Source organism: Trachurus trachurus, assembly GCF_905171665.1.
Source record: "Trachurus trachurus genome assembly, chromosome: 18".
Classification (NCBI taxonomy): domain Eukaryota; kingdom Metazoa; phylum Chordata; class Actinopteri; order Carangiformes; family Carangidae; genus Trachurus; species Trachurus trachurus.
This window is the reverse complement of record NC_139909.1, coordinates 8,482,391-8,510,368: the sequence shown is the minus strand read 5'-3', so window position 1 is coordinate 8,510,368 and position 27,978 is coordinate 8,482,391. Positions and strand designations below refer to the sequence as shown.

The 27,978-nt window shown below is 40.9% G+C and overlaps 1 protein-coding gene across 1 annotated transcript; it reads left to right on the top strand.

Moving 5' to 3' along the window:
• Nucleotides 1-14: 14 nt before the first annotated feature.
• abce1 (ATP-binding cassette, sub-family E (OABP), member 1) lies at nucleotides 15-27,814 on the top strand. Its single transcript, XM_083993354.1, has 19 exons — nucleotides 15-153; nucleotides 1,851-2,007; nucleotides 3,803-3,888; nucleotides 3,996-4,093; nucleotides 4,409-4,526; nucleotides 8,997-9,134; nucleotides 10,113-10,182; nucleotides 10,904-11,000; nucleotides 11,114-11,203; nucleotides 14,184-14,305; nucleotides 15,073-15,197; nucleotides 17,977-18,073; nucleotides 18,191-18,250; nucleotides 20,723-20,781; nucleotides 22,054-22,164; nucleotides 24,292-24,434; nucleotides 24,526-24,648; nucleotides 25,933-26,044; nucleotides 27,455-27,814. The coding sequence occupies exons 2-19, from the start codon at nucleotides 1,905-1,907 to the stop codon at nucleotides 27,500-27,502; spliced, it is 1,800 nt and encodes a 599-aa protein (XP_083849480.1). The 5' UTR covers nucleotides 15-153; nucleotides 1,851-1,904; the 3' UTR covers nucleotides 27,503-27,814.
• Nucleotides 27,815-27,978: the final 164 nt, after the last annotated feature.

Sequence of the window (27,978 nt, the reverse complement as noted above, 5' to 3'; positions counted from 1 at the left end):
GTTGCGTCGCTCCCGCCATCTTTTCCTCCAGCCGGCTTCCAGGGAGACGAACACGTTGCTGGAAAAAAGAAGTTTCAGAGCGGATTATTTGTCTCTAAAACGTCGTTTATCGTCCTTTTTTCTTCCACGTCGCGGGGACGGGAGCGGAGGGGGGTGAGTTACCGACAGCTGAGGCCGGGAATCGACCTCTTTCCCCGGCCGTTAACGTTAATACACACGTAGAGACGAAGCGAAGCAGCAGCTGTCAAAGTGTCGGGGCCTCCTCTGATGCTAAGCTAACCGCTAGCCGCACCGTTACAGCGGATTTAACGGTGCGTTTATTCATTTATAAACATCTTTTAAACACATTTGAGTGTTTATTAAAAGGTTAGTTGTTATTTAACTACCGTAGTTTCTTGGTAAATGTCTAAAATAAAAGGCCCAGAGAGGAGAGGGAGGACGTTTCCTTTTGAATGGCGTCAGAAATCTCCTTTATTGCATCTTTTCCTCCTCTGTGATGAAACTAAATGTGTAAAAAAATATATATAAATACGTGTTTTTATTCATCATTAGGATGCGTTTATGACTTCGGCTCATGATATGAGTGAGTTATCTGAGGAGAGATCCAGGTCCAGGTCCGATTCCTGCTGGCACCGCCCGTCCTCACGTTGCTCTTCCTTATTTATAGGAGGAGAGAGAAAAGAAATACAAACTAATTAAAGTTATAATCTGTATTTTTCTTTATTCACCACATATGTGTGTCTCTTTAATGTGGTTGGACGCAGGCCGTGTTGAGCAGCAGGAAACCACTGAGGCCTTGAACTACGCAGGTGCGTTCAGAGACGCGAGGAAACAACAAAAGCAGATTTTTTTTTTTTTTTTGGTGACTCTGGTGACTCACTCATTACGCCTTCGGAAAAAAACTGGACTGCTTTTTTTTTTTTTTGGGTGTAACGTTAATTCATGTTGTTTGAGGACCCTAATTGAAATAAAATCAAATAAAACAGCACAATGAAGGAGTAGAACAAGAAACAACAGCATATACATATCACAAATGTGTCAGGAGAAATAAAACAAAACAGAAAACCTTAAGGACTTGTCAAGTTGTCCGCCTAAAGACATTCAACATACAATAAGATGTACAATACTGTACTACTAAGTTTTATGTATTGATAACTGTTCCTTTAATTCTTTGATTTGCAGTATAAAGACCAAAAGCAAATAAATAGCCTACATATAATAACAACTCTTCTTATATCCTCTATAAAGTCAGGATAAACCAGTTATCTGCAAAAATTCAACATTTTTTTTGTGTTTTTCACAGATTTTCAGTGTACAAAAACAGTTTAAACTGTATTAAATCTAATCGCAGGAGTGTTATTCTACATTTTAACACCATTATCAGCTCTAAATATCAGTTATCGGTTTCATTAATTACTAATAATTAGTATCGGCACCTGAAAAAAACATATTAGTTGATCCCTACTATAAAGGGATAAACTGGACTCACTCTGTAAACCTTTAAATACCAGTGAGATTAAACCTGATTAATTAAAACCAGCATCTTATTTAAATTGATTAAACATTTTTTATAATATTTCAGATGTTTTAGTTCCAGTCGCTGCGGTTCAGGGTCGTTGTTGTACGTGGTCGTATGGCAGCTCCATTGTTACACAGCTAAATGGTTTGTTGTTCAGAATTGAATGTGTTGCTTCAGCAGAGTTCATCATGTGCATCACTGTTTCCCCCGGTCCCTGAACGCCTCACGCCTCACACACACCTGGATGATGATGACGCTACGGTTTCTTCATCCTCCATCATGGGAAATAGAAATACTCATCTGTTTTGTTTTGTTTTGTTCTTGTCTTCAGCTCCACAGGTGCTAACGTCCGTCATTCCAGCCCTCCATCGCCGCCGTCGTCGTCATGGCCGATAAAAACACCAGGATCGCCATCGTCAACCATGACAAGTGTAAACCTAAGAAATGCCGTCAGGAGTGTAAGAAGAGCTGCCCCGTGGTCCGGATGGGTGAGTTCAACCTAACCTCAATCTTTTTATTTTCATTTTTTTTTTTACCTTTTTTAATTTATTTATTCCTTTTTAAACATGTAAAACAAAATAAGGCACAATTTCAGTTTGTTCTTTCATACGTACATAACATAAACAAGTTGAAGAACCAAAAAAACCCACAAAAGCTGGTAACATTTTATAATAAGTACACACTATTAGATTTTTACATTAGATACTGTGAATTCATCATTTATAACGCATGAATACTCATTAGTATGTAGTTTATAACAGTTTAAAAATGTTTTACTCATCATTGATAAGCACTAACTGTGTTTATAAACTACATACTAATGAGTATTCATGTTATAAATGATGAATTCAATATTTATTAATGCTTAACTAATGCTTAATAGTGTGTACTTACCTATTATAAAGTGTTACCCAAAAGCTTTATCATACGTATTCAGAAAGGAGTGAGAAGAAGTCTGTCTTAGTGAATCCCACCGCTTTTTAGTGCTGCACAATTTGATAAAAATGTTCGATTATGGTGGAAAATAATGTGATTTGCGATTACGATATTGTAAGTTAATGCTGCAATGAGTCTATTTGCTTGATTATTAAGCACAACACAGGAAATAACCGTATTTTAGGAGCGTATTTTTCAGCTCAAACATACACATTTCTTTTAGTAATAAGTGTTTCCTTACAGTATATGTTCTTTATATTAAATAGAAATAGGAAACTTTTTGTGCAGTTTCATAGTCTACTGCGTTGCCATCATTTATGATTACTTGTCCCACTTCATTCATTCCCTGTCATTCCATTGTTAGAAGAAAAGAGACAATGAAAAAAGTAAAAAAAAAAAAAAAAAAAACATACCGTAAATTCCGGACTATTAAGCGCACCAGCTAAATTTTAAAATAAAATAGATTTTGTACATATATAGGCCGCACCTGAATATAAGCCGCAGGTTTTTCATGTTGTAACATGAGACACGGAAGATGTGTGGAACTATACAAGTCCGCTCGCTTTTCAGCTGTTTTGGTTACGCTGCTCTCCTCCATGTGCATTTGTTGACAACGAAGCCGGCGAAAAATCAATAAATGGAGCGGTGGATAACGTTACATAACATACGATGTTACGGCGTGTGTGTTTGTGTAGTCTTAACCGTTATGAACAAAAGATTATGGGTTATGGAGCGCGTTTGTGTTGCGGTGTGCAGACGAGAGCTGGGACACGGGGCAGCAGCTGTAGTGATGTTGCAAGGTTGGTTTTCAGCCGTGAGACGCCAGGTGAAGACAGAGAGCCTCCGTTCTCACTCGTAACAAGTCATGTAGCGAGTTAAACCATCACAATTACTCCGGAGGCACCAACACGGCATCAACACAGCACCAACAGACGGTAACATGCCTCGTTAGAAAATAAAACTCTGCACCAACACTCAAAACCAGTGTCTTCTTCGGCACATAATCTTTCCCCACATGACTGTCTCACTAGCGCTTCCTGCTAGAGCGCCTCCCGGAGGCCGTTGGCCAGTAAAAATCTATAAATTAGCCGCATCGTTGTACAGGCCGCAGGGTTGAAAGCGTGAGAAAAAAGTAGCGGCTTATAATCTGGAAATTACGGTACTAGTTTTTCCCCTGTGTTTTGGTATTTTATTTTGAAAGGCTCCATGGACGTTGCTTTAATTCTTCTATTAAGTCTTTAGATCGTTCCAGTTTCACCCACATACACACACGCTTAAACTTTTTCTTGTTGTTCTAACTTTTGCTTTGAAACGTGTGTGTGTGTGTGTGTGTGTGTGTGTGTGCAGGTAAGCTGTGTATCGAGGTGACGCCACAGAGTAAGATCGCCTGGATCTCAGAGTCTCTGTGTATAGGCTGTGGTATCTGCATCAAGGTGAGACTATTATAACCCTAATAATGATAATATTAATAATAATAATAATAATAAATCAATAATCAATAACATGATCTGACCCCTGTGTGTGTGTTTTGTCGTCATAGAAATGTCCTTTCGGAGCGTTGTCGATCGTCAACCTGCCCAGCAACCTGGAGAAGGAGACCACACACAGATACTGCGCCAACTCCTTCAAACTGCACAGGTAACCATGACGACCGCAGCACTGACGCAGTGACGTGTTCTTGTAAAACTATGACGATGATAACTTTATTCTTGTGATATTATTATGACTTTTTTCATTAAATTGTGAGTTTTTTTCTCGTAAAATAACGACTTTATTCACGATTTATTTTTCTAAATGTGGCTCAAATACTCCATCGTATGACAGAGAGAGAGAGAAGTTATTTCTAATGTTTTATAATTTGACAGGAAAGTAATATCTGATGTATCTGACAATTATATCTTGTGTGTGTTTTTTTGTGTGTGTGTGTTTTAATGTGTGTGTGTGTGTGTGCAGGCTGCCCATCCCTCGGCCCGGTGAGGTTCTGGGTTTGGTCGGGACCAACGGTATCGGGAAGTCCACAGCACTGAAGATCCTGGCTGGAAAACAGAAACCCAACCTGGGGAAGTACGATGTGAGTCCCAACACAGCAACACACATTAAAGGGATAGTTCAACTTTTTTTTTTTTTTTCGTGTCTTGCCTCACTCCCGAGTCCATGACCAGCAGATAGACACCATCCTTTCGACTGTGCGTGCAGTAACCATGGAGATAGAGCCGTATCGCTGGTAATTAGCTTAGCTCAAACGCTGGAAGTGTATGAGTAGTGTTAGCCTGCCTCCTACCGAGCCGAAATCAGCAGTCAGAAGCTGATTTCATTTTAGCTCTAAACTCTGTAAATATATCACTTTATCCACATTTCAAACATTTTTAGGCGAGAAAGTAGCCGTTTAGATCAGCAGTGTGTCGTTAATTTGTCTAAATACCAGCTGTTTACAATTTTGTTCGGACGAATTTGGCGCTACTCAAGCTAGCCGTTGTGACCAACGCACTTCCGGTTACTTTCACAAAATAAAACACCCGTTGCCCTTTCCATTTAGAAGTGCTTTTACTCTGAAATAGGAAGCTAACCTACCCTCGATGTAGCTAGCTTGAACCAAAATAAACCGTCTTTGCTTGAACCCTCCGTTTTGACCGATCTCGTCCCGTTACCGGCATTTGACCGCTCAAGATGCCTTACCGGGGAGTTTTGTCAGCTCTGAGATGAAGATCGGCCCGCCGGTTTCTGTTTAGAGTTGCTGAAGAGTTTCTCTGATGACTTTAGGTGGAGGCAGGCTAACACTACATATACACTTCCAGTGTTTGAGCTAAGCTAATTACGGGCGATACGGCTCTATCTCCCTTGTTACTGCACGCACAGTCGAAAGGATGGTGTCTATCTGCTGGTCATGGACTCAGGAGTGAGGCGAGACACGAAGAAATAAATGGTGGCGTATCCCTTTAACACACACATAGTCATGTTAGAGTCAGGTGTGTGTGTCTGTGCTGAAGAGATAAACGTGAGGGAGGAACCGCTCTGAGAACAAACATCAGATACAGACCGAGAGACGGTTTTTTGTCTTTTTTGTCTTTTCTGACACAAACATGACTCATCAGTTGATCGATAGAAAATATATTTATTAGATATTTGATTAATAATTTGTCTGAGTTATCAAATTAAAGTAAAAGAAAAACTTACAAAAGCCTAAAAAAAATGAATCGAACACAAACGGCTTCGACTGAAATTGAATAAATGATATTTAGGTATTTCATGTTTGGCGAATTTATGAGGAATTTACAGACGCAATCAGCCAAAATGAAGTAAAATAAACAACTAAACTGTCTGTTATTGACGTTTTTTTGCCACTACTTTTTAAGAAGACATGTTTAGGAAGCGAAATATCTCAAAATCGACTAAAAGAAAAAAGGGAAGACGGTCCCCTGTCATTGGGCAAGGCGGTGTCCGTTCATGGCACTAAGTCTTAATCTGACGGGGGGAGAGAAACTAAAGACCTCGTTCATCCCAGTCACCTCTGAATCAGTGAGCAACAGGCTGGTTCATGCTGCGGTCACACTGAAACAAGAAGGAAAAAAGAAGGGAAATGATTAGGGGTGTAAGAAAATATCGATACGGCACAATATCGCGATATTTTGAACGGCGATACTGTATCGATACAAGGACGCCAAGTATCGATATTTTATTATATAAATTGAGATGGAAAAAAAAGGTGAATTTATTTTTTTTGGTACTAAAGTAGTAGTTGCTTGTTCAGCCCAGTAGATGGCGTTGTTGGAGGCATCAGAGGAAGAGATCAGGAAAGCCCCATCATTGTTTAAATCAAACATAATGCACATGTTTTATAAAGTGTAGAATGTGCCACAGTGCGACCGACACCGACTGATACTCGTCCGTAGCAAAGCAAACCCCAGTGCAGTGTGCTGGATGAGCTCGGCTTTCTACGCCGTGGAGGACCAGGAGAGACCGGGGCTGCACCTGGTGCAACCCCACTGAGGCGTCACCTCAGGCGGCTTGTCAGATCACCTAAACGGGGCAAGCCAGGCTGCGTCTGTGCCGAGCTACATGCTAATCCACACACGCTAACAGCGCCTGCACTCATGCCACCAAGCGTCCGCTCCCTCGTCAACAACACGGATTACTGCAGACTGTTCACAGCTTCTCAGCGCAGCGGAGGAGCCGCTGTGTTCACGTTGTCACGGAAACCAGGTAGAACCGGAGTACCGCGAGCGCTGCAGCCCAGCTGGAGGAGCTAATGCTACATGAGCTGACCATAGACTGTAGAGCCGACAGGCTCCGCTAGCCGCTAAGCTAACGGGACCTGGTGTTGTTGTGGTGCGAGATGCCGCGGTAGGTTCCGCTCACTGCTCAGTACACGTGGAAATCCACAGCTGTTTGTTGTGTTTGTGTGACGGACGAGTGTCTCTCACTGACAGTGTCTGTGTGTGACTGCAGTCTGTGTGACTGCAGCCTTTATTGCCAGACAGGACGTGGAAGCGCAGGAGTGTAAATATTATGTCAGTCTCAGATAATAAGGTTATTTCATTTCAATTTGACATTTTTATTTAAATGTAAAACTACATATTTATATTTATTTTTATTTGTAGTAGTGCAGCATTCTACATGTTTGTATTTAATTAATTTGAACTAGTATGAAATACAAACAATTTGTCAGATGCATATATTTGCCCATTTTGCATCAATACAAAAGATTGAAGTGAGGTAAACAGACTGAGAAGTTTGTCTTATTAGAAAACACAGATGTTAACAAAGTTTTCATTTGGTGATGAATTACTACTATCATTTAATGTAAATATAGGCCTACAACTCGGATTTTAAGATGCATAATACATTCTTAGTTTTTCAGCGAACTATGTAATATCACAATATATCGCACAATTTGGATATTGCAATATATCGCAATATATCATATCGTGACCCAAGTATCGTGATACGTATCGTATCGTGAGGTCCTTGCCAATACACACCCCTAGAAATGATCATCTATTTTATTTTGTTGTCGTCCTCTCGGCTCCACAGCTGCTAACGTCCGCCATTATTATCTACACGTCCACTTCCTGTTGTGGAAACTTAAAAATAAAACAGTCGTACTTGAATCACCAGAGGCTTCATTTACTTCAAGCAACCCGACATGTTTGTAAAACTCGATCTAATTCAAAGTCTCCCGCTAGAGCCACCGTTTGTGTCATAAACACAGGAATATCAACTCTTTACTTGCTTGAAGTGTACATTTTTTTCCACAGACAGCGTCAGGTGGCTCCTCAAACATGCGCCGAGAAGTTTATTTACTTGAAGCAAGTCAAGAGTTGATATTCCTGTGTTTATGACACAAACGGGAGCTTCCAACTGCACCCGAACACACCGAGTGTCAACTTGGGTCTCACACGGGAGACTTTGAATTAGATCTAGTTTTACAAACATGTCGGCTTGCTTGAAGTAAATAAACTTCTGGGTGCATGTTTGAGTCGCCATCTGACGCTGTCTGTGTCTTGTGGCTTTGAGGGATGTAAACAGCCTAAGCAGCGGAACTTACATCCGCTCCCATTCATTGCTGCCGTGGCGATGCAGGGACAGACACAACTACCGCAAAACAGGAGCGATTAAACTGAAAATCTTCAGATTCCTTCTTTTAGACCTAAAATGTTATGAAAATACAGCCCCGAGTTGAATTTGCCCGGAATTGTCCTTTAAGGCTCCGATATGACATCAAAGCTGTGCACGTCGTAACATCCACTGCTGTCACATCCATGTGCGAAGCAAATGTAAATAAAATGTCACAGCAGCAACGTGTCTTCGCAACAGTGCAGTTGTTGTTGCAGTAACGGGCCGTCATGGCATTTGTATTAAACCTGTTGAAAGCCGCCGTCATCCATCTCAATATCCTCCTAAATTTTAATCTTTTTATGGATCTGAGCTGTTTATTTAAATGGGTCTCCAGCACCGAGACGAGACTGTATTTGCACCTAAAACACCTTCGAAATTGCCGCTCATAATTTCCACCGCAGCCTCCATGTTTCAACCCGTACAGTAGCTATGGTTTCAACTGGGGAAGAAGTAGAAGAAAAACAAAAAATGCCCCTCAATTACTGAGATGCAGATTGGCACGGGACTAGTTTTACTACGGGACGTCGGTCTTTGGTGAAATATACTGTAGTAGATCATTTGCGGGGGAATTTTTACTTTACAAATTACTGACATGGCACATTCGCACGGGATTAAGATCACAGACGTCCTCCTCCGCAATTATTACAAATTACCAGAGGTCCCCAGGTAATACTAATCCCGTGTGAATAGGGCGTAAGTCTGTTTTTATGACTTGAATCATCTTTATTCTTGAATAATGTGATCGGCCATCATTAGAATGAACACGTTCTCTTTATATTTACAATCAACATGTTAAAAGATCAAGACTTCTGCTGTGAATCAGTACAATATATATAACACTGCTATAGATAACATTAATTCCTACATGTTTTCTCATGAATCTGTGTTGTAAACTGTAAATGTGTTTTTTGTTTTTTTTACCCAGAATCCTCCAGACTGGCAGGAGATCCTGACCTACTTCCGAGGGTCAGAGCTGCAGAACTACTTCACCAAAATCCTGGAGGACGACCTGCGGGCCATCGTCAAGCCGCAGTACGTCGACCAGATCCCAAAGACCGTCAAGGTAAAAATCAATTTTTGCCATGTTTTTGGTATAAAACGTACTTTAAACCCGGCTATGAATGATATATCAACGAACCCTTCTGTAATAAGAAGCAGGAAATAGAGAGGAAGACATGTGGAAGGTTTGGTGAGTGTAGCTACGAGGGAAATGGGAGTTTTATATCTTGGTGTGTAAGAAAAACTCATTTTTGAGAAAACGGCCTGAAAGTTCTGTATTGTAAAATCCCATACATTTTTATTTGAAACTGTACAGCTGTGTGAAAAAAGTAGTAACTTTTGGCCAATTTAAGAGGAATTTACAGACGCAGTCAGCCAAAATGAAGTAAAATAAGCAACTAATTGTGTGTTATTGACGTTTTATTGCCACTAGTTTGAAAGAAGACATGTTTAGGAAGTGAAATATCTCAAAATCGACCAAAAAGAAGGGAAAGTGGTCCCCTGTCATTGGGCAAGGCGGTGTCCATTCATGGCACTAAGTCTTAATCTGACGGGGGAAGAGAAACTAAAGACCTCATTCATCCCAGTCATCTCTGAATCAGTGAGTAACAGGCTGGTTCATGCTGCGGTCACACTGAAACTAGAAGAAAAAAGAAGGAAAATGGCGTTTTCGGGGTGCTGTCTCGCCTTAAATTAGGTAATAACGTAACAAGGAAGTGGTAGGAAACATTTGGTATAGACGACACATTAATGACTTGAACATTTCAAACATTCTCCTGCAGGATTAATAATAATTGGTCCTGTAATAATAGATACTTTTACTAATGTAGTTTGACTATATTAGATTTTTACACATTCATAGTGTCGTGAAATTAATGAATTAATGCAGAATAATCAAGATTATCTCTCTCTCTGACAATAATCGTACCAAGACGATCTGTAACGGTGACATCCCTGAGTGTGTGTGAGAGTGTGTGTGAATATGAACATCTGCTGCAGCTGTGACGCAGCGCCGGTTGTAACTGCTCTCCTCGGCCTGCAGGGGTCGGTAGGGGCCATCCTGAGCAGGAAGGACGACACGGACACACAGAACATCGTCTGTGCCCAGCTAGGTAACACACACACACACACGCACGCACGCACACACACACACACACACACACACACTCTTTTACATTTAAAATTATACATTTAATTCTCCAGATGTTTCTGTAAAAACAGGAGGAGGAAAATGTTTGTCACTTTTTTTTATGAATGGTAATAAGTTGGACATTTGTTTGAAACTTTAACTGCTGGTATAAAGCTAAAAAATAATAATAAAATAAGATATAATTCTCCTATATGAGGAGAAAAGTGCAAGAAATTGTTTTGATTTTGTACAGGAAATATAATCCTACTTTCACAAATGTGGATGGTTCTTAAAAAGATGAAGGATTCAGGAGTTAAAAATAGAAACATTCAAACATTAAAAGTTATAAAAACATTAGAAATTTACAAACCATTAAAAACCTCTGTATGATTATTTAAAATGATAACCCCTATTTATCAATTAAATTGTGTAAATGGATGTTTAGTTTAGTTTAGTTTATGCTTTTCCTTTTCTGGTTTCTTTGGGTGTGTGTATTGTATTGAATAGAATAAAATAAAATAAAAAACACACACAAAAAAACAATAGTTAATTGATTAAAAACACTTATGGAGGTTTCATTAATCAGATTGATCAAATGAACGTGGTAGAAAAACTCACCAAAAAAGCCCAGAAATAATGTTTTTAAACTTTTAAACCTGATCTTCACTGTGATTGGTTGTTTTTCTGCCGCTGTTGCCGGGCAGATCTGACTCACCTGCGCGAGAGGAACGTGGAGGATCTGTCCGGAGGAGAGCTGCAGAGGTTCGCCTGCGCCGTCGTCTGCATCCAGAGGGCCGACATGTGAGGACACAACGACACAGACACCATGGCAACACCGATCAGCGATCAATAACCGATGATCAATAACCAATGATCAATGACTCACTGTGTTTCTACTGTTTCTACTGTTTCAGTTTTATGTTCGATGAACCGTCCAGTTACCTGGATGTGAAACAGAGGCTGAAGGCGGCCATCACCATCCGCTCCCTCATCACCCCCGACAGGTACAAATACTACACACTCTACTGTAATACTACTACTATTACTACTACTTAGTGACAGGGTTCCTACGCAAGTATGGAAAGTATGGAATAATATGGAATTTGATTTTATACATTTCCAGGTCTTGAAAAGTATGGAAAATGGAAACTATTGTATGGAAATATATATGCGCTATTGTAGGCTACCTAGCTACAATCTCCTGGAAATTATTTGGTTACATAATGGCATACAAATTCAGAATAATGAAAACAAATGATTAATTGCATGATTTATAACATGAAACACATCTATTGGCTCAAATGTCACAAATTATCTGATTTTTTTTACTGAGACACTGCAAAAATTCAAAATCTTTCCAAGAATATTTGCCTTATTTCTTGTCAAAATTTCTAGTCAAAACTAATCTCTTTCCACTTAAAATAAGACTCATCACCTAAAAATTAACTAGTTTTTAGATAATTTTCACTTGTTTCAAACAAATTTTCACTTGAAATAAGTAGAAAAATCTGCCAGTGAAAGCAAGATTTTTGTGCTTGTAGTAAGAAAGAAAAACTTGCTCCACTATCAGATTTTTCTACTTATTTCAAGTGAAAATCTGCTTGAAAGAAGTAAAAAGTGTCTAAAAACAAGCTACTTTTTAATGTGATGAGTCTTATTTTAGGTATAATGAGATTTGTTTTGCAGTGGAAGTCCGGAAATTTGGGTCTGGAAAAAGTATGGAATTTGGAAATTTAAAATGTGTAGGAACCCTGTAGTGATGGGTCCTCTGACACCGAGGCTCCGACACATGCGCGGTAGCTCATGAAGCATTTGTATCGAACCACTGTGCCGAAGCGTGGTTTGGTCATGTGACTTGTGACGAACGAACCACTTGGATGACGTATGAACCACTTCACTGATTCAGTCATTCACGGAGCACCGTCAATGTTTTGGTTGTCTCGGCTCTTTATCTCTGTGAGAGCTGAGCTGAGCCTTTGAAGCACACAGAAACTGAGGCGGCAGAGATTTGTTTGGAAAGTGTAGCATTCAGTACCAGCAATTCTATAACATGATATGTGGAGCAGAGGAAATTAATTTATCTAAGTGTTGTAACACGCATATTTGTAAAGATTGAAGCGTCAACGACCGTATGAGCTCAAGAAATATTACATCCCACATGCAAAGTTGCCTAACTAGCTTTCCTTCTTTTCTATTTTGAAATGAGATCACATTTGCCATCTACTCTACACCATTTCACATCGTTTAAGCCATAAACTGTTTAGACTTGTTTCAGATGAGAATGTGATTCACAGCAGAGGCTAATATATCAGGCTAAGTAGCCTATAAGGAAAGCCTATCACAATCAGATAATGCCAAATGAGAAACAGAGTAACTTCATGTCAATTTAATAATTTTCATATTTTATTGTGTCAGCTTGAAACCATACAACCATGCAACGTTAGTTGAAAAGAGTGAGCATGGCGAATCAAATCTCAGACAATCAATGAACCAATGAATGACACGTCTCAATTGCACTTCATTTTATTGAACACTAGATGTCGTACTGGAGCAACTGTGTCAGTGAAGCCTCGAGTGAATGAATCATTACTCGAAAAAGGTGTTTTACTGCCCCCAGGTGTTTTACTGCCCCCAGGTGTTTTCTGCCCCCAGGTGTTTTACTGCCCCCAGGTGTTTTACTGCCCCCAGGTGTTTTCTGCCCCCAGGTGTTTTCTGCCCCCAGGTGTTTTACTGCCCCCAGGTGTTTTACTGCCCCCAGGTGTTTTACTGCCCCCAGCGTCTCAGCTGGGGTCAGTAGAATGTTTTTCTAACAGGCTGACAGTGACAATCACGTGAAACTGAGGCGAACTCATTCATGGTCTCTGATTATACTGATAACAGCCGACCTCCAATGTAGACGCGCGACATGCACGCTCATTAAAGCGGCGCGTATCCGCGTGCAGTCGGTGCGACGGCGACGCCGTTTTTTCCCCCGTGCATGTCCGCAGAGCTGTGCGCCGCGGACATGCACGGTTCCCTACGTTGCTGTGTCAGGCAGGTGTTAACCACGGAGCTCTGCCCCGTTTCAGAGGTGCAGGAAGCCCTAAGTGGAAAGACGTCGCCTCCGCGATGTAGAATGTGTTCAAGTGAAACTAACACATATAGGCCTATATGTCCATTACACACTGAATGAAACATCACATGTCTTTATTTATTCAGTTTATTTTAATAGTAATAATTATGACTAACATTCAGTGAAGACCTAAAAATCACTATCTCCAAAATGGAAATATTGCAAAGGTTTTTTTAGTTGTTTTATTTTTAATATAGAAATGTTGGCCTTCTGAAAAGTATGTCCATCTATATGCACTCAATACTTAGTTGGGGTTGAACTACTGGAAATTGACTTTTCCGTGATTTGTTAATGGTGAGCAATTTAAGAGGAATTTACAGACGCAATCAGCCAAAATTAAGTAAAATAAACAACTAATTTGTGTGTTATTGGTGTTTTATTGCCACTAGTTTGAAAGAAGACATGTTTAGGAAGCAAAATATCTCAAAATCGACCAAAACAAAAAAGAAGGGAAGACGGTCCCCTGTCATTGGGCAAGGCGGTGTCCGTTCATGGCACTAAGTCTTAATCTGACGGGGGAAGAGAAACTAAAGACCTCATTCATCCCAGTCATCTCTGAATCAGTGAGCAACAGGCTGGTTCATGCTGCGGTCACACTGGAACTAGAAGAAAAAAAGGAAAAATTGCCTTAAATTAGGTAATAATGTAACAATGAAGTGGTAGGAAACATGTGGTATAGACGACACATTAATGACTTGAACATTTCAAACATTCACCTGCAGGATTGATAATAATTGGTCCTACATTAATAGATACTGAGGATACTGTATTTATTTTTATATATTATTTTATTTATATATATTTTTATTTAGTACTGTGACATCACCTCCTGTCAGCAGTAATCCTGCAGTGTTTGTACTCTATTACTTCAGGTACATCATCGTGGTGGAACACGACCTGAGCGTCCTCGACTACCTGTCTGACTTCATCTGCTGTCTGTACGGAGTTCCCTCGGCGTACGGCGTCGTCACCATGCCCTTCAGCGTCCGAGAGGGTAACGCACACACGGATACAGATTAAAGGGATAGTTCAACATTTTGGCAAATTGGCCCATTGCCATAATAATCACTATAGTCATAGCAGTAGGTTTGTTACCTTTAATTGTCGGTGCAAGCTGTTTTTAGAACGGCGGAGCAGAGCCGCGAGCTGCTCAGAGCTACGCTACAGAGGCTCATTATGGGATTTCTTGGTTTCCCTCATCAAACTCATCAAATACACAATCCAACAACTCCACAACGCTCTGGTGGACAAGTTGTGACCTGCACATTCACCACGCTATGAGATAATAACACAACGTTACCAGACAGAGTTGTTTTAGAGGGAAATTCATGCAAAACCGCTGATGCGCGTTGCCTTCAGGGACAGTTTTTCATCAAACAGTCTCTGTATTTCCCTCTAAAACAACTCTGTCTGGTAACGTTGTGTTATTATCTCATAGCGTGGTGAATGTGCAGGTCACAACTTGTCCACCAGAGAGTTTTGGAGTTGTTGGATTGTGTATTTGATGAGTTTGATGAGGGAAACCAAGAAATCCCATGAGCCTCCGTAGCGTAGCTCTGAGCAGCTCACGGCTCTGCTCCGCCGTTCTAAAAACAGTTTGCACCGACAATTAAAGGTAACGACCCTACTGCTATGACTATAGGGATTATTATGGCAATGGGCCAATTTGCCAAAAATGTTGAACTATCCCTTTAATAGTTCTGATCAGTCGTCAATAGGTCTGATCGATCAATAACCTCCTCTCCTCCTCCTCCTCTTCAGGCATCAACATCTTCCTGGACGGTTACGTTCCCACGGAGAACCTCAGGTTTCGTGAGACGTCGCTGGTCTTCAAGGTCGCGGAGACGGCGAACGAGGAGGAAGTGAAGAGACTCAGGCACTACCAGGTCTGTTCTTCTACCGGTTAAAACTGGTCTGTTCTTCGTCTTCCACCGGTTAAAACGCGTCTCTCCTCTTGATGATTGAAGTTGTTCATTTTCGTAGGATTAGCCCCTTGAGTTGTACACACATAACTACGGTGGCCCTGAGGTGCAAAACACAACGGCAAATCAGGAAACACAACAGCAAAAGAGTTGTGTTTAGTGATTTGTCGTTGTGTTTTCTCTTTTCAGGGTATCCGTGGGGTCTTGAAAAGTATTAAAAGGTGATGAATCAATTTTGGGAAAATTAAGACCCTTAAAGGGATAGTAGCATATTTTTAAAGTGGGGTTGTATGATCTACAAATAGCCCCTAAGTACTTTAATTGCAGTAGAAGACTCAGAGATTTACAACATACAGTGTTGTGAATGGACCCAAAGAAACGGCCTATTTTCACGGCCTAAAAGAGGTTTTACCTGAAAAAAAATACACAGTAACATTGTTCGTTATAATATAATTTTTTCCAGCCCCTCAAAGTGCAGGAAAAACGCAGTTTTTATTTGGAGCTAACCAACTGCTGATCGGCGGGCGCTAACCCTGGGCGGAGGGATACGAGAGTTGGTTAGGTCCAAATAAAAACTGTGTTTTTCCTGCACTTTGAAGGGCTGGAAAAAATTATATTATAGGGAACAATGGAACTGTGAATTTTTTTTTCACGTAAAACCTCTTTTAGGCCGCGAAAATAGGCCGTTTCTTTGGGTCTGTTCACAACAATGTATGTTGTAAATCTCTGGGCAGGGCTATTATGGGCTGGCGTTGCTAACGGGAGGAGTGCAGAGAGTCTTCTACTGCAATTAAAGTACTTAGGGGCTATTTGGAGATCATACAACCCCACTTAAAAAAAAAATGATACTAATGCTATACTAAGCTTTATAAAGTTTTACATTTTTAAGGTTTTTTTTTTTAATTAGCTGTCCAAGAGTTTGAGTCCTAAAAAAACATTGTAAAAGTGTGTGAATTTATTCATTTTATTAAAAAAAACAAAGATGAACCGGTACATAAAATAGAAAAGAAGATTGTTGTTTTTGTTTTTTGAGAGTGGAGCAATGTTTTTTTTTTTGATAAACTTTGCCTTTGATTTATTATCCTAACCCTATTTTGAATTCTAGTCTTTATCACAAACTAAAACTGTTGAGTTAAAAGTGTCACTGATGTAAATGGTTACAGCTTGAAGTGGCGGTGAGGTGTTAAAAGATATTGAGAAGGTCTTGAAAAAGTCTTAAAAAGGTTTTAGAATTAACTTCAAGGTTCCTGTATATAGCCTGCTTCTGCTGTTGTGTTTTGCACCTCAGGGCCACCGTACATAACACAACTCAGCACAATACAATGAAAGGAAACAAGACAATACAGTAGAATACAATACAGACAATAAAATAAAAAAGACAAGACAGACATACAAGAATCAGAATATCAATGAAAGCATGAGCAAGATGTTTCAAAATAAGAGGATAGGACTTGATTGAAACATCTTAGTGATGGAGATGCTCTAATACCCACAGGTAAATGCTTTTCTGCCTGTTGATTTCCTATTGTGAGGGACTGAAAAGTAGGGATGAGTAGATCACCTGGTTTGATAGTTGGATGTAAGTTGTTGCACAAAATACTGTTTTAGATGAGGCAAGTAATTAAGGTAAATACATTTAAACATAAATTGGAACCAGTGTATCTGTCGTCGGGTATGTAGAGAAGAGAGGAGAAGAGAAGAGACTGGTACATTGAACAATTATGGTGAGTATGATGAGGACAATCAAGTATAAATCTGCAGATTCTATTGTGAACTTTGTTATGAGGAACTAGAACACATTTAGAGGAAGAAATGTACCCAACATTACATCGCAGTAATCTTAATATTGGAAGGATCAGTTTCACAATATGTGGTTATTGTGAGTCAGATAACCACATCTGACACGATCAGAAACAGACTTATTCAACTCGGAAGTCGGAAAAAAAACGAGCTCCTCTTCTGAAAAACTATGACACATGAAACGGTTAAACACAGCTGATCGATCGAAAACAAAAAACAAAAACACGTCTGGCGACAAATGTCGATAATTTCTATTATCGATTTTTGTCGACGAATCGTTGCAGCCCTCTTCTTCTCCTCCTCTTCTCCAGGGTATCCGCGGGGTCTTGAAAAGTATTAAAAGGTGATAAATCGATTTGGGGAAAAATAAGACCCTTAAAAAGTATTAAAAAGTCTTTTCACGACTTTATAAAGTCTTAAATTTTGAAGGTATTTTTTCTGAATTAGCCTAGCTGTCCAAGAGTCCAAAAAGACATTGTAAAATTGTGTGAATTTATTAATTTTATTAAAAAACGAAGATGAACCGGTACATAAAAAAGAAAAGAAGATTATTGTTTTTGTTTTTTGAGAGTGGAGCAATGTTTTTTTTTTGATAAACTTTGCCTTATCCCTGCCTATTTTCAATTCTGTAGCATCACATTGGTCTATAGTCTTTATCACAAACTAAAACTGTTACGTTAAAAAGTGTCACTGGTGTAAATGGTTACAGCTTGAAGTGGCGGTGAGGTATTGAAAAATATTGAGAAGGTCTTGAAAAAGTCTTAAAAAGGTATTAAAATTAACTTCAAAATTCCTGTATACACCCTGTTCTCTCTGCTCTTCCTCTGTTCCTTTTTCTTGTTGCATCTTCATCTGTTGTTGAGTTTATCGTGTGATGACGTAGGAAACAGGAACAGATGTTTGAGCCGTTGTTCCTGATTATGTCATCCTTGTCGTTGTGCAGTATCCCCACATGGCGAAGACGATGGGCGAGTTCACGCTGGAGATCAAGGAAGGAGAGTTCTCGGACTCGGAGATCATGGTGATGCTGGGAGAGAACGGTGAGGTTCATATTTACTACTCTCTCTGCAGGACCCTGAACGCCACACGACACCAGATACAGAATCAATGAGAATAAAAACTTTATTTATTTATTTATTTCTTGTGTTTGTCTTCAGGCACAGGGAAGACGACCTTCATCAGGATGTTGGCCGGAGGACTGAAACCGGACGGAGGAGGTGAGACACACACACACACACACACACACACACACACACACAAAAAAGGTTTAAAAAATGCAATGTTTTTTTTTCTATACATTTCAATGCAAAGCAAAGACAACATGTGATCGTATCGTGGAAACACATAACAGTTGTGCGAGAGCTATTTTCAATATATAATACATTATGTTGGTTTTATATATTTACAATATATAAAACCAACATTCAATGGAGCCCACCGGGTACAAAGACAACACAGCGACAGAGATGTCATCAAAGTGCAACTGCGAGCGTTCACGTCTGTGTACAGGGTTCTTACGGATCCTTAAAAAGTCTTAAAAGGCATTGAATTCATTAATCTAAAAACAAGGCCTTAATTGGCATTAAAATGTCTTAAATCAATTTTTCAAAAGGCTTAAATATGTTAACACTTGGTAAGTGGTATTTTATGGTTGTAATTAGTCTCAAATCTCATAATAATTGGTAACATTCTGACATAGAGAAGTTAGTGGCGGCCGTCAATGCTAAATCTCTCACCGCCACCAGCTCCCGAGTCAGTTTTTTTTTTTTTTTTTTCAGACTTTTTATGCATTTATTTTGAAAGGACAACTGGAAAGAGACACAATCCAATGTTCATGTAGCAGTCACTTTACCTTGGATCACATAGGAAAGTGGGTAAAATTGTCCCTAACCCTATGATGTAATTGATGTGGGTTTTTCTTTTTCTTTTTTCTGCATTTGTGTTTATTGTGAAGTCGGTCTTAAATTTCATTTCAAGTGGCTGTAAAAAAGTCTTAAAAAGTCTTAAATTTAACTTGGCTTAAGCTGTAGGAACCCTGGTGTAACACAGGACAGGAAAGTTATTATTTACATCAACCACAGAAATGATCATGACGGGACGAGCCGGCTAATTGTTCTCAAGCTCATACTAGCTTGATATGCCGTCAGAAACACTTCCTAATAAAGTTACTATTTCTGCACAGAATCTTCTGTAAGTAACTTTCCACATACCTGCTAAGAAGTGCTTACAGTCAGAATACATGTCACCGATAGTTTCCACAACACCCAAGAAACATTAAATATGAAAATATCGCTAGCTGCCGTGGACTCACCTCCAGCACAGAAGTTTTTCTCTTTGCGGAGGGATGTACGGTGCGCCGAAAGGAACACTAAGCCCGCAGTTACACTATTGACCCAGCAGGTGGCTCCAAAACTATACACATATGAGCACATCAATTTAGTAGAAATTTATAACGAAGGTTATTTCTAACCCTGTTACACATGCTGCAGTTTTGAAACTTCACCACAATGTCGCCCCAACACTGCTGAAACTTTTGTTCATTTAGACTTAATACAAATTATGAAGTCCATCACTCTGTTTTTTTCAATAACTGTAAAACTTATAAAACCTATCTCCTCCTACAGTTTTTGCTCAATTGACACCAAATTTGCTACAGAGCATCTCCAGACTGTCAGATTTTTGATTAAGCAAAAATTGAGCCTACAGTGCATGAAAATGTTTGACTGTAAACAGTACTGTAAACATATACCATCCAATTCCTGCTAAATACATTTTCAATCTTCCTGAAAAAAATTGAGAATATTCTGGAGTCATGGTTGATGAAGTTTGGCAAATATCTGAATGAATTCTGCTCTCATGGGAACAACTGCAGTCAATGTGAGAGTGACATTTTTAAACATCAGATTTTCTCTTATGAAGCAAAACACTTAGAGTTAAAAACAAATCACCAACATTTCCATGCTGTCAAGATGCAATTTATGTTTTATTAGATTTTTGTTTAGATAACAGAATTTGTGACCTTTCGGCACCACACACACTTGAAAAACCACACATACTAAGTTTCACTTGACACGGACAAGGTCGGAACTGGTTCTTGTCGCAGGATGTGGGTTCAACGGAACCGAATTTTTCTTTTTACTGTGGTTTCAAATCTGCCTACACGACAGTGAATAGCTTACTCAATTTGTGAAGCCACTGTTGAACTGCCACTTGTCAATTAGCTCAGTGTGATAGACAATGGTCTTTTGTTCCAGAGGTTGCGGGTTCAACCTCTGGAACCTCTGGAAATAAAGCCTGATTGATTAATTAATTGATTGATTGATTGAGTGCGGGTGTTGTGGTGGCGCACTGTTAATATTGATACTTTTAGAAATCAGTCATGTATCCAGATGTGCTGTTTTGCATCGATACTTTTGACAACTATACAAAGCTGTGCTACAGGTTGTTGTCTTCTGGGGGGAAACTACCATTTCGGTAATTGGCTTATGAAGTGACTTGGAATATCTACTTATCATCTTGGTAATAAATTAATGAACGCGTCGTACCACATTTTGGGAACCACTGCACTAGAACATCTGGGCTGTTCTAGTGTTAACACAATACCAATGTTTAGTAGTAGTGGTACTGACACCATTTCTCACCTTCACCTCTCCTTTTCTCTCTCCCATCCCTCTCTCCCTCTCCTCCAGGTGAAGTTCCCATCCTGAACGTCAGCTACAAACCTCAGACCATCAGTCCAAAGTTTAAGGTTCGTTCTCCTTCAGCTCTTCAGCCTCACTCACTGTTTATAGAGGATGAACAATAAAGTTTGGATGAATTGAATATCAACACTGTGTTAACGTTAATGTGTGCAGGCATGAAAATCACTCACCTTTCGACAAAATTCGCCATTTTGAAACCAAAATAGATGACCTACGTGAATCGTGCAGATCCGATGAGATGTGGCAAGTGATCGGGAGTATAGATTATGAGAGCCTTGAATTGAGAAGAGAAAAAAAGTAGAAGAAGATGAAAACTGTGCAATCCAGCAGTGACGCCGCTGCGTGAAGTCGCCGCTTTGTAATTTGAGCCGTTACAGCGCGACCTGTCCATGTGCCTGCGTGTGTGACTGTGCACCAGCTAGAGAGAGACGGGCCGCCACAGACTCGTTAATTAATGCAAACACTGCTGGTTGATAAGTTTGGTTTTTACCACCATTAACATGCATGTGCGCTTCTCTCTCTCTCTCTGTGTGTGAGTGAGTGAACAGAGAAAGAGCGCTATGCGGAGATGAATTAACGGAACGATATTGCGTTGATGGAAAAAAAAAAAAAGCAGAGTAAATTTGTGGCTTGGTCTTGATTCTGTGGCGCTGCACCACATTGGTCTACGTATGGGAAACAATAGGTGTGTGTTTGAGTAAAATGAACGTTTGTGTTTCATTCTATAAACTACTGATAACAATTTCTCCCAAAAATTACAACTGGTCAAAATAACAAAAAAAGATGCAGTGTTTTCAGACCTCAAATAATGCAAAGAAAACAAGTTGATGTTCATTTTTAAACAGACCACTAATGTTTTAATTTAGGAAGAGTTCAGATTAATATAGATGGAAATTTAAATTTTAATCCTGCAGCAGCAGTGATTGATTATTTACTGATGCATAATAGTTCTAAGATTTTCTATTAAAATAAAGTCAATAATGACATTTTTTGTGTTCTCTTTGTATTTGGAATCAAAAAACGTGACATTGTGGTATCGTGACAACAATAATAACGTTATATAGCATAATGTGACCATACTTTATTATACACTCATATTATCTTGTAGTTCTGCTTGAATTTCTTCTCAAAATGCATCAGATTGATGCTTTCAAATATGAAATATTCAAATTTTTCTTCCGAGGGAGCATGCCCCCGGACCCTCCTAGAGGGGTCGTATCCTTCTCACCTTTTTCACCCATGACCCGTTTTCATGTCTGTGTGTGTTACTGTGTATTAACGTGTGTGTTACTGTGTGTGTGTGTGTGTGTGTGTTTCAGGGCAGCGTGCGAGCTCTGCTGCATGAGAAGATCAGAGACGCCTACACTCACCCCCAGTTCATCACCGACGTCATGAAGCCGATGCAGATCGAGAGCATCATCGACCAGGACGTAAGACACACACACACACACACACACACACACACACACACACACACACACACACACAGTATGGCTTTTATTTTGAAAGTTTCACTCACCAGAAACAGAAATAATCTTCCCTCCGCTCCGGTTCAGGTCGGCCATGTCCTCTTTCTCTAACTCCCTCTTTTCCCCTCACTTTCTCTCTTCTATCTCTTTCTCTCTTTTCCTCCTCCATCTTTTTCTCTTCTATCTCTTTCTCTCCTCCCTCCCCATCTCCCCCCCTTCCTTCTCTCTGTCTTCCCTTTCCCTCCCTTTTTCTCTCTCTTCCTTCTCCTATCCTCCCTCTTTTTCTCTCTTCTATCTTTCTCCTTCTTCTCTCTCTCTTTCTCTCTCTCTTCCTCCTCCCTCTCTTTCTCCCTCTTCCCCCTCTCTCCCTTTCTCTCTTCCTCCTCCCTCTTTTTCTCTCTTCTATCTCTTTCTCCTTCTTCCCTCTCTTCTTTCTCTCTCTTCCTCCTCCCTCCCTTTCTCTCTCTCTTTCTCCTCCCTCCCTCTCTCTTTCTCTCTATTCCTTCTCTCTGTCTTCACTTTCCCTCCCTTTCTCTCTCTTCCTCCTCCCTCTCTTTCTTCTTCTTACCTCTCTCTTTCGGTCTCTTCCTTCTCCCTCCCCGTTTCTCTCTTCCTCATCCCTCTTTTTCTTTCTTCTATCTCTTTCTTCTTCCTCCTCTCTCTCTCTTTCTCTATCTTCCTCCTCCATCTTTTTCTCTTCTATCTCTTTCTCTCCTCCCTCCCCATCTCTCCCTCCCCCCTTCCTTCTCTCTGTCTTCCCTTTCCCTCCCTTTTTCTCTCTCTTCCTTCTCCCTCCCTTTCTCTCTCTCTTTCTCCTATCCTCCCTCTTTTTCTCTCTTCTATCTTTCTCCTTCTTCTCTCTCTCTTTCTCTCTCTCTTCCTTCTCCCTCTCTCTTCCTCCTCCCTCCCTTTCTCTCTCTCTCTTCCTCCTCCCTCTCTTTCTTCCTCTTCCCCCTCTCTCCCTTTCTCTCTCTCTTTCTCCTATCCTCCTCCCTCTTTTTATCTCTTCTATCTTTCTCCTACTTCTCTCTCTCTTCCTTCTCCCTCTCTCTTTCTCTCTTCCTCCTCCCTCTCTTTCTCTCTTTCTCCCTCTTCCCCCTCTCTCCCTTTCTCTCTTCCTCCTCCCTCTTTTCTCTCTTCTATCTCTTTCTCCTTCTTTCTCTCTCTTCCTCCTCCCTCCCTTTCTCTCTCTCTTTCCCCTCCCTCCCTCTCTCTTTCTCTCTATTCCTTCTCTGTCTTCCCTTTCCCTCCCTTTCTCTCTCTTCCTCCTCCCTCTCTTTCTTCTTCTTACCTCTCTCTTTTTCTCTCTTCCTTCTCCCTCCCCTTTTCTCTCTTCCCCATCCCTCTTTTTCTTTCTTCTATCTCTTTCTTCTTCCTCCTCCCTCTCTCTCTCTCTCTCTTTTCCTCCTCCCTCTTTTTCTCTCTTCTATCTCTTTCTCTCCTCCCTCCCCATCTCTCCCTCCCCCCTTCCTTCTCTCTGTCTTCCCTTTCCCTCCCTTTCTCTCTCTCTTTCTCCTATCCTCCTCCCTCTTTTTATCTCTTCTATCTTTCTCCTTCTTCTCTCTCTCTTCCTCCTCCCTCTTTCTCTCTCTCTCTCTCTCTTCCTTCTCCCTCTCTCTTTCTCTCTTCCTCCTCCTCCCTTTCTTTCTCTCTCTTCCTCCTCCTCCCTTTCTCTCTCTCTCTTCCTCCTCCCTCTCTCTTTCTCTCTATTCCTTCTGTCTTCCCTTTCCCTCCCTTTCTCTCTCTTCCTCCTCCCCCTTTCTTCTTCTTACCTCTCTCTTCCTTCTCCCTCCCCTTTTCTCTCTTCCTCATCCCTCTTTTTCTTTCTTCTATCTCTTTCTTCTTCCTCCTCCCTCTCTCTCTCTCTCTTCCTCCTCCCTCCCTTTCTCTCTCTTCCTCCCTCTTTTTCTCTCTTCTATCTCTTTCTCTCTTCCCTCTCCCTTAGTTTTAACATCATCTCTTTTATTTTAAAAAGTAAAGGCCAGGTTTCCTCTCTAGTGTGTGTCCCCTCTCCTGTCGGCCATCTTTAATCAGTCATGTGACCCCCCCCCTCTCTCCTCCTCCTCTCCCCCCCCCCCCCCCCCCCAGGTCCAGAACCTGTCAGGAGGAGAGCTGCAGCGCGTCGCTCTGACTCTGTGTCTGGGGAAACCGGCCGACGTCTACCTGATCGACGAGCCGTCGGCGTACCTCGACTCTGAGCAGAGGCTGATGGCCGCCAGGGTCATCAAGAGGTCAGAGGTCACTTCCTGTCTCCCCCCTCACCCCCCTCCTCCTCCTCCTCCTCCTCCTCCTCACCCTCTCCCTCTCTCTCTCCGTCCTCAGGTACATCCTCCACGCCAAGAAGACGGCCTTCGTGGTGGAGCACGACTTCATCATGGCGACCTACCTCGCCGACAGAGTCATCGTGTTCGACGGGATTCCCTCCAGGTCGACCGCCGCCAACACGTAAGACTCACACACACACACACACACACACACACACACACACACACACACACACACACACAAACACAAGTACGTTATTTATACAGTGCCTTTCACAGACCAGGGTCACAAAGCGCTTAACAATTAAGAGCCCGAGCTGGATCAGATCACTGATGTAAGGTGGAGCCTGACCATGCAAAGCTCTGAAAGTTAGAACCAGAATTTTAAAATTGATCCGAGAGGAAACTGGGATCTCCTGTGATCAGTGCGCCGCTCCGCGGTGAGTTAGCAACAGAATAATAACAATAAAACACACGCTTTCACATTTTGAAAGTGCTTGTGATTTTTCTTTTCGTATAAGAGCAGCCAAACACGAGGCTGAAGAGAGAGGGACAGCAGAGCTGCTCTGACAGCTCAGCTGCAGGTGAGCCAGGCAGCGCAACAACGCTTTTTTTTTTTTTTTTTTTTTTTTTTTTTTTAAATGCCGGTGTCGGCACCGTCCCTACAGGTGAAGCACAAGCACACAGACGTAGGTTGTTGTCTGACCTTCTTCCTTCACGGGGACTGCCCTGGATTACTGGCACACGCCACACACACACACACACACACACACACACACACACACACACACACACACACACACACACACACACACACACACAGAGCTTTTCAACAGTGCAATCAACCCAATCTGTTTTTGTTTTATATTTATATTTCTACATTCTGTTGCTCCTCTACTCTCTATGACCGGTGCACATGCAGGTAAATGCAGTGGAGTGGCTTTATCAATAGTAGTTCCGCTTTCTCAGACTTCCCTAACCTGAGGTGCACTTTGCCAAGACGGTGACACATTCCTAAGGAGCAACCACCAGGCTGTAGGCTGCGGTCTGTGACGGTCTGATCGGCAGATATTCACTTCGTGGCTGAAATCACTGACAAAGAAACAGTTACAACACAGTCTGTCGACCTGCAGGTGACTGGTTAAATCGGTCTGTAGTATCTTAAAAGAGATACTGGATATTCATTAACCACACAGACACACTACCACTCCTCTTTCTTCCTCCTCCTCCTCCTTTGTTGGTACCACAAACACAACACTAACCCTTTGCTCTGTTGTTTAAAGCTGAACTGCAATTTGCACGTTTTCTATCTGACTGGTTGATCCACTGATTTATTGATTAGTTTTATTCAGATGTAAATCTGCAGTTTCTTTAGGCACCGTAGCACCTACACAACATGAACCTGGTTAAAATGTAACTAAAGTGTTTGTAAAATCTCAAATCTCTTCTTTCTCTCCTCCTTCAGGCCTCAGGGTCTGCTGGCGGGGATGAACCGCTTCCTGTCGCTGCTGGAGATCACGTTCAGACGAGACCCCAACAACTTCAGGCCACGAATCAACAAGCATAACTCCATCAAGGTGACTCCTCCTCTTCCTCCTCTTCCTCCTCTTCCTCCTCTTCCTCCTCTTCCTCCTCTTCATCCTCCTCTACACGAGACAAAATAAACACGAAATACAACAAATATATATTTAAAATCAGGGATGCAAACAGCGCGCCGAAAAGCGAAACTCGCTTTTTTCATGACCAATTAAGTGACTTGTGTGAATCGTTCAGATCCGAAGAGTTTTTGTTTTTGAGGGGGGGTCTCAGCGTCTCAGCTGGGGTCAGTAAAATGTTTTTCTAACAGGCTGACAGTGACAATCACGTGAAACTGAGGTGAACTCATTCATGGTTGTCTCTGATTATACTGATAACAGCCGACCTCCAATGTAGACGCGCGACATGCGCGCTCATTAAAGCGGCGCGTAGCCGCGTGCAGTCGGTGCGACGGCGACGCTGTTTTTCCCCCCCGTGCATGTCCGTGGAACTGCGCGCAGCGGACATGCACGGTTCCCTACGTTGTTGTGTCAGGCAGATGTTTCCACGGAGCTCGGCCCCGTTTCAGAGGTGAAGGAAGTGGTAAGACGTCGCCTCCGCAATGTAGAATGTGTTCAATTAAAGTGAAACACATTATACCTATATAATGTGTTAGTTTCACTAAGACATGGGATGTTTCATTCAGTGTGTAATGGACATACACTATGACTAACATTCAGTGAAGACCTAAAATTCAGTATCTCCAAAATTGAAACATTGCAAAGGATTTTTTTAAAGCATTTTTAATATAGAAATGTTGGCCTTCTGAAAACTATGTCCATCTATATGCACTCAATACTTGGTTGGGGTTGAACTACTGGAAATGGACTTTTCCATGATATTGTAATGTAATCATTTGTTAATGGTGAGCCCCCCCCCCACGCCAGACAATTCCTCTCTTTTTTGGTCCTGACCCGTTTGCATCCCTGTAAAATAAACATAATTTTATAAAACAAAAGACATGATGCATGTAAAACCAGAACTACTCTGTAACAAGTTCCCATGAATAAGGGCTAATAATTAACAGAGCATTAAGATTAACACATATATTAATTAATTAATGATATTAACTACAAATCAGAAACATAGATAAATAAAAGCTGACAACTTACTGCATGGATGCTAATAATATAAAAACTATAAGTTATAAAAAAACTTTTAAATAAAGATAAACTGGAAAAAAACCACCATGAATATTTTGATGGTCACTGTTTTTCAGTTTGTTTCTTTAAATATAAGCATGTTTCTCAAGATTTTTATAATTCTCCTTTTCAAATGTTTGTGAATTTCTGGTTGAAATTTCAAAAATAAAAACAGAAAACATGACAATATAATAATATTATAATAATAATAACAATAACAGACCTCTGCCGTCTTCTTACACTGACCTTTGACCTCTCTGTCTCCTCCAGGACACCGAACAGAAGAAGAGCGGAAACTATTTCTTCCTGGACGACTGAAGCGACCGACTGTGACCAATCAGCAGTTAACGTTAAAAAAAAAAAGAAGAATAAAAATAAATCATATGAAGCAAGAGAGAGAAGAGTAAATAAACCATCGGCCTTCATGTATCTGGGCTGTGTTCAATAGCCAGCAATGTTGTGACCCGCTGAAAAAAGAATAAAAAAAGGTGCATTGCATTCTGTGTCCGTCAGCCTGAACATACTGGGCTGAATTCACAAACCAGCGACATTGTGGAGCGTTCAGCAGCGTATTTTAACACTCATGCATTTACAGCAACTGATAATAAACTGATTATAACTGATCCCAGAGCAGTTCGTCTCCTCATTCATTCATTCATCGATCCGCTCTGTAACATGCAGGTCAATGTGGTGCGTTCAGGGACACAAAGGCTTGAAATATGATTATACAGTCGCAGCGTTCATTCATAAAATTCAAGGGAGAGTTAAGCTGGTTAAACATGACACCACCCTGC

Excerpts from the sequence above, each read along its gene's own strand:
- abce1 (XM_083993354.1), top strand. The coding sequence starts at position 1,905 with ATGGCCGATAAAAACACCAGGATCGCCATCGTCAACCATGACAAGTGT. Across the intron at positions 11,204-14,183 it reads TCCCTCATCACCCCCGACAG|GTACATCATCGTGGTGGAAC; the intron begins GTACAAATACTA and ends CTATTACTTCAG. Across the intron at positions 18,251-20,722 it reads ACTGAAACCGGACGGAGGAG|GTGAAGTTCCCATCCTGAAC; the intron begins GTGAGACACACA and ends CCTCTCCTCCAG.